At 52.0% G+C, this 7,247-nt stretch overlaps 1 protein-coding gene across 1 annotated transcript; it reads left to right on the top strand.

The window, feature by feature from the left end:
- Positions 1-5,585: 5,585 nt before the first annotated feature.
- LOC147975455 (uncharacterized) lies at positions 5,586-6,527 on the top strand. Its single transcript, XM_087520430.1, has one exon. The coding sequence runs from the start codon at positions 5,586-5,588 to the stop codon at positions 6,525-6,527; it is 942 nt and encodes a 313-aa protein (XP_087376556.1).
- Positions 6,528-7,247: the final 720 nt, after the last annotated feature.

Below are 7,247 nucleotides of genomic sequence, written 5' to 3'. Positions count from 1 at the left end.
GCTTTGCATGATCATGTAGTTGACATCATATTTGTGGCAAAGAAACCTTGATAATTCTTACATACATGTCACTCTTGACTCATTGCACATCCTGGTACACCGCCGGAGGCATTCACATAGTCATATTTTGTTCTAGTATCGAGTTGTAATTTTTCGAGTTGTAAGTAAATAAAAGTGTGATGATCATCATTATTAGAGCATTGTCCCAAGTGAGGAAAATATGACGGAGACTATGATTCCCCCACACGTCGGGATGAGACTCCGGACGAATTCTATAAAAAGATAAAAAAATGAGAGAAAAAGAGAGAAGGGACAATGCTACTATCCTTTTACCACACTTGTGCTTCAAAGTAGCACCATGATCTTCATGATAGAGAGTCTCCTATGTTGTCACTTTCATATACTAGTGGGAATTTTTACATTATAGAACTTGGCTTGTATATTCCAATGATGGGCTTCCTCAAAATGCCCTAGGTCTTCATGAGCAAGCAAGTTGGATGCACACCCACTTAGTTCTTTTGTTGAGCTTTCATACACTTATAGCTCTAGTGCATCCGTTGCATGGCAATCCCTACTCACTCACATTGATATCTATTGATGGGCATCTCCATAGCCCGTTGATACGCCTAGTTGATGTGAGACTATCTTCTCCTTTTTTTCTTCTCCACAACCACCATTCTATTCCACCTATAGTGCTATGTCCATGGCTCATACTCATGTATTGCGTGAAGATTGAAAAAGTTTGAGAACATCAAAAGTATGAAACAATTGCTTAGCTTGTCATCGGGGTTGTGCATGATTTAAATACTTTGTGTGGTGAAGATAGAGCATAGCCAGACTATATAATTTTGTAGGGATAACTTTCTTTGGCCATGTTATTTTGAGAAGACATGATTGCTTTGCTAGTATGCTTGAAGTATCATTATTTTTATGTCAATATTAAACTTTTGACTTGAATCTTTTGGATCTGAACATTCATGCCACAACAAAGCAAATTACATTAAGAATTACGCTAGGTAGCATTCCACATCAAAAATTCTGTTTTTATAATTTACCTACTCGAGGACGAGCAGGAATTAAGATTGGGGATGCTTGATACGTCTCCAAGGTATCTATAGTTTTTGATTGTTCCATGCTATTATATTATCTATTTTGGATGTTTAATGGGCTTTAATATACCTTTTTATATTATTTTTGGGACTAACCTATTAACCAAAGGCCCAGTGCAAATTGCTGTTTTTTTTGCCTATTTCAGTGTTTCGCAGAAAAGGAATATCAAACGGAATGAAATCTTCGGGAGAGTTATTTTTGGAACAAACGTGATCCAGGAGACTTGGAGTGCAGGTCAAGAAAGAAGCGAGGAGGCCACGAGGTAGGAGGGCGCGCCCAGGGGGGTAGGCGCACCCCCACCCTCGTGGGCCCCTCACAGCTCCACCGACGTACTTCTTCCTCCTATATATACCCATATACCCCAAAAACATCCAGGAGCACCACGAAAGCCTATTTCCACCGCGGCAACCTTCCGTACCCGTGAGATCCCATCTTGGAGCCTTTTCCGGTGCTCCGCCAGAGGGGGAATCGATCACGGAGGGCTTCTACATCAACACCATAGCCTCTCCGATGATGTGTGAGTAGTTTACCACAGACCTTCGGGTCCATAGTTATTAGCTAGATGGCTTCTTCTCTCTTTGGATCTCAATACAAAGTTCTCCTCGATTCTCTTGGAGATCTATTCGATGTAACTCTTTTTGTGGTGTGTTTGTCGAGATATGATGAATTGTGGGTTCATTATCAAGATTATCTATGAACAATATTTGATTCTTCTCTTAATTATTTTATGCATGATTTAATATCTTTGCAAGTCTCTTCGAATTATTAGTTTGGTTTGGCCTACTAGATTAATCTTTCTTGCAATGGGAGAAGTGCTTAGCTTTGGGTTCAATCTTGCGGTGTCCTTTCCTAGTGACAGCAAGGGCAGCAAGGCACGTATTTTATTGTTGCCATCGAGGATAAAAAGATGGGGTTTATATCATATTGCTTGAGTTTATCCCTCTACATCATGTCATCTTGCCTAATGCGTTACTCTGTTCTTATGAACTTAGTACTCTAGATGCATGCTGGATAGCGGTCGATGTGTGGAGTAATAGTAGTAGATGCAGAATTGTTTCGTTCTACTTGTCACGGACGTGATGCCTATATACATGATCATGCCTATATATTCTCATAACTATGCACTTTTCTATCAACTACTCGACAGTAATTTGTTCACCCACCGTAGAATTTGCTATCTTGAGAGAAGCCACTAGTGAAATCTATGGCCCCCGGGTCCATCTTCCATCATACTATTTTCCTATCAACTTGCTATTTCTATTTTGCAATCTTTATTTTCCAATCTATACAACAAAAATACCAAAAATATTTATCTTATTATCTCTATCAGATCTCAGTTTCGTAAGTGACCGTGAAGGGATTGACAACCCCTTTATCGCGTTGGTTGCGAGGTTCTTGTTTGTTTGTGCAGGTACTAGGCGATTTGCGTGTAGTCTCCTACTGGATTGATACCTTGGTTATCAAAAACTGAGGGAAATACTAACGCTACTTTGCTGCATCACCCTTTCCTCTTCAAGGGAAAACCAACGCATGCTCAAGAGGTAGCATCCATCATCGTCATCCCATCCCCTGCAGATAAGCTTGCCATTTCTAGCGTGGATGGTGGCTGGACCGAGGTCCACTCACGGAAAAACCGCAAGCCCTCCCAAGATCCGACGGCTCCTTGCCTGCCGCACGCAGCACACCGCTCGGACTGGCGGTCGGCTTTCAATGCGGTGGGTGGCCGCGAGGCCTTCTTAAGCAGGTTCTGGGGACGCTCCTTCCACTGCCTCAGCAAACACCACCATCGGAAAGATTGTCGAGATCCCCTCCGTTGTGTCATCTATGATCTCCTAGGCTATTTTGCCTGTGAGTGCCCCCAAAATCCTCGCAATGGCCGCGACGACTCTGCTTCTAGTAGGCTAGGCCCTCTTCCTGCCCGCGCCCCCGTCCACGGACGCCTCCGCTTCCCCACCCTGCCCCGACCACCCCGAGCCCACCCACCGCGGTGACCATGGCTGAGCTGAACCTGGTTGACCCCACTCATTGCCCCCGCGCTAGCCACAAAGTAGGAGTGTCCACCCCAGCCATTGAGTAGAGCATCTTCTTCCTTCTCCGCCATGCCATCACACTGCGCACCACTGACGGCGTGTGCGCTACCTCGCCAATGGCTGTCGGCCGAGCTCTGGAGGCGCAGTTCTGCGTCCCGCCACACCATCTACGGGTGACAGCGCACAACCCGGAGGACTTCTTCATCATCTTCACGCAGCCAGCCCACCACGACAACGCGGTTCGCCGTGGCTCCCTACGCGTCGACGGTGCTAACTTCGCCATCGCACCGTGGGGGGAGAACGACCACGCGGGCCACGACACCTTCAACCTCCATGTGCGCTGCGTCATCGAGCACCTACCCCAACAATACTGGACGCTGGAGGGCGTCCAAGAGGTCTTCGGCGACAAGGTGCTCATCGACCGACTGGATAGCCGCACCCTGGAGCACGATCACACCAAGACTTTCGCCTGCTGGGTGTGGGTCTGGGACATGCTGTTCATCCTGACCCGGCACACCTACTGGAAGCTGCCTCAAGGCACCGGCAGGGTGGAGGATATGGACGGCTTCTCGCCTCCGGACCGCAGAGTGGCCCTGCCGCCCGGCGCGGAGTGCTACGACTTCCTCATCCACGTCGACAGGGTCGAAGACTGGTCCCAGCGCTCCCCGAGATCGTCGCACTCCGCTCAGAGTGGCCTGCCCTCCTTCAACTCCGACCACGATGACGATCTGCCCCGCACCCTTCCTGGCACCTGGATCATGCATGTCAAGGACGGTCAGCCCATGGAGCACCACCGCCGTCAGCATCGCGCCGCTGTGTTGGACACGGGCTGCCGCGGGCTCCTTGGGGGAGGCCCCCGCCGCGACCACGATGGTCAGGGTGGAGGTGGCAGCAGCCGCCGGTCCTGGAAGGACACGCTGTTGGGCCGGTGCCGCGGTCAAAATGCCCAGACCGATCATGGCGAGGCCACGAGTACGGAGCGTCAACACAGCCGCTCCCCTGGGCTCGTCACTCTAGGAGCACCAAAGGCCACGGGCGGCACGACGGCCGCTCATCCACACAGGCCTACCCAAACATGAAGCAGCAAGGAAAAGCAAAGCTTGCCAGCCAAGTCCACATCCCATCCCCCACCGCACCCACGCGCGCTCCGACGGCGGCTCCGATCGGCTCCAACACCATGCAAGATGACGTCGCAGTGTTCTTCGCCACTGCAGAGAAGGCGCTCGCTGCGCCCTCCATGGGCGACGCGACCACCGTGCTCCTGGACGAGGAGATCGCCATCTCCGTCGTGGCGCCCCTTGAGTTCCAAGACTGCGCCAAGCCAGAGAAGGGCAAAAACGCGGCCAGGGAGCCGGACGTGTTCAGCCCCACGCTCTCCGGGCTGCGCCACGCCCCGGAGCACTTCAGCTGCCAGACTCTGTCGCGCACTGACACGGTCACCCTCCAGCTCGGCGCAGTGACCCAGCAGGTCCAGCTCCTGGAGATCGCTGAGCTAAGGGAAGCTCCACGACGCCTCTTCACCGACAAGCCTGCCTCCCTGCTCGGACAGGCGCCGGACAAGCGCAACTCTGCCCCGCCAAAGTCAAGGGCAACCTCTGTCCCTCCCCCATGGCAGAGCGCACGCCAAGCTTCCCAAAACTGCAAGGTGTATGTGGCACAGCGCTGCTCGCTCAGGCTGGTGCAAGGCCTCGGGCTGCTGGGCCCAAAGGAACGGATGATGAAGAAGGCGGCAAAATCTCTCATCTGCAAGTTCGATGAGCCCCTCTCAGACGATGACATCGCCATCATCGCAAAGCCCACCAACATGGAAAAGGGCACTCTCCGCATCGCGACGGGGCTCAACGGCCCTGATGGAATCACTGAGGAGGCTACAGTGTGACCATGTTAGTGTGGCTAGGTTTCATTAGTATTAGTTGTAGCTTCCGGCAGCGGCCAACACTCGGCTGGCTGGAGTTAAGATCAGTTTCCCTCTATTGTACTAGTTGTAGATTGTGGCTCGATTCGTGCCATCGTAGTTTGGGGCCTATTGGTGGTCGATGGCGTCCCCCGGAGAGATGGTGGGTGTACCAGTGCAATATCTATCTTAGTAAGTGTAGTCGCCAGAGATCTCTTGTGTGTCCCCATGAGTGAAGCCTCTCCACCCCCCCGATCATGACCTGGAATGTGCGCGGTGTAAACTCCCCGGCGAAGAGGGAGGCAGTGCGGGAAGTGGTTGCAGCTCACCGCACCGCCATCCTTTGCCTCCAAGAGACAAAATTAGATGTTTGGACACCGGAGCTTGTACGCGACATCGGTGGTGGCACCCTGCTCGGCTGTGCTGTGCTGCCGGCCATCGGCACGCGCAGCGGTGTTGCCATCCTTTGGAACAAGGACATAGTCTGAGTAGATAACCATGCCATAGGTCAGTTCGCGATCACGGCGAAGATCACCCTCGCCTGCAACCTCATGCGTTTCTGGCTCACCACGGTTTACAGACTGACTGACGACACGAGCAAAGACGACTTCCTCGCCGAGCTAGCCAAGACTGCACCACTAGCCGCCGAGCCCTGGCTTATTAATGGTGACTTCAACTTAATATATGAGGCCAGAGACAAAAACAACCACAACCTAAACAGGAGGCTTATGGGCCGTTTTAGAGCTGCGATCGACGGAGCAAGGCTACGCCAAATCAAGTGCAGCAATCACAGATTCACCTGGAGTAGCGAGAGGGAAAACCCAACCTTAGTTAGCATTGATAAGTTCTTCGGCAACTCTCCTTGGGAGGCCCTGTTCCCACGCGTCCTCCTCATCGTGGCATCCACCGCGTGCTCGGACCACCGCCCGCTGCTCCTTGTGGATGCGATAGGGCCTCGTCGGTGGGGAGGTTTCAAATTTGAATCCTTCTGGCCACAGTTCCCATGCTTCCTCGACATAGTCGCCGCTGCCTGGTCATGCCCGACGGCCTCGACCTGCGCCTTCTCTCACCTCCGCACCATGATGAGCCGAACTGCCAAGGATCTTCGCATTTGGAGAAGAAACCTGATTGGTGACACAAAGCTCCAATTCCACATCGCTTACAAAGTCATCTTGCGCCTTGATGTGGCCCAGGAGCGACGGTGGCTCACGGCAGCCGAGGCTGAGCTTAGGAAAGGGCTGAAGATCAAGCTTATGGGCCTTGCAGCGATCGAGCGTTGCAAGAAAAGGCAAGCCTCCCGCCTCACCTGGCTGCACACAGGCGACACCCCCACCAAGTTTTTCATTGCCAAAATCAGCTCAAGAAGGCGCCAGAACTTCATCCATGCTCTGAAGGTTGGAGAAAATGTGGTGACGACACACGCAGAAAAGGAGAAAGCAATGCACGATCACTTCAACAACATTTTGGGCACCCCCAACACCGACCCATGTTGATCAACTGGGATCAACTTCAAATGCCATCGGTGCAAGGAAGTGGGCCGGACAACCCATTTACAGAGGAGGAAGTATGGGTTGCGATCAAGGACTCACCAGCTCAAAAATCGCCAGGTCCGGACGGCTTTTGTGGTGTGTTCTTCTAAGCATGTTGGAGTACCATAGAGGAAGATATCATGCAAGATTTCCACCAATTCTACCACCTGGCCGAGCAAAACTTTGGGGCCCTGAACTCCACGGTCATCGCACTCATCCCCAAGAAAGATGGAGCGGAATGCATTGGTGACCACAGGCCGATCAGCCTGATCCATTCTATAGCGAAGCTGATCTCCAAGGTGCTCTCGATCCGTCTAGCCGTGGTGGTGCAATCCATCATCTCGCCCGCACAGACGGCCTTTCTGAAGGCTAGATGTTTGCATGATAGCTTCGTCTACGTCCAAAACTGCATCAAGAGCCTGCACCGTAGAAAGACACCGGTAGTTCTCCTCAAGCTAGATATCTCGAGAGCCTTTGACAATGTTTCCTGGGAATATCTCCTAGAACTGCTCACGACGCTAGGGTTTAGTTCCCGCTAGAGGGATTGGATCATGCTGCCTCTCGCCACCTCATCCTCGGCCTTCCTGCTCAAGGGATCGCCAGGCGTGCAAATCCTCCATCGCCGAGGGCTGCGACAGGGTGACCCCTGTCCCCTCTCCTCTTCATCATCGCGATCGACCCCAT

This window comes from Triticum urartu, chromosome 4A (genome assembly GCF_056163025.1).
Source record: "Triticum urartu cultivar PI428250 chromosome 4A, HENAU_Tu73, whole genome shotgun sequence".
Lineage (NCBI taxonomy): Eukaryota > Viridiplantae > Streptophyta > Magnoliopsida > Poales > Poaceae > Triticum > Triticum urartu.
This window is presented reverse-complemented; position numbering and strand designations above follow the sequence as displayed.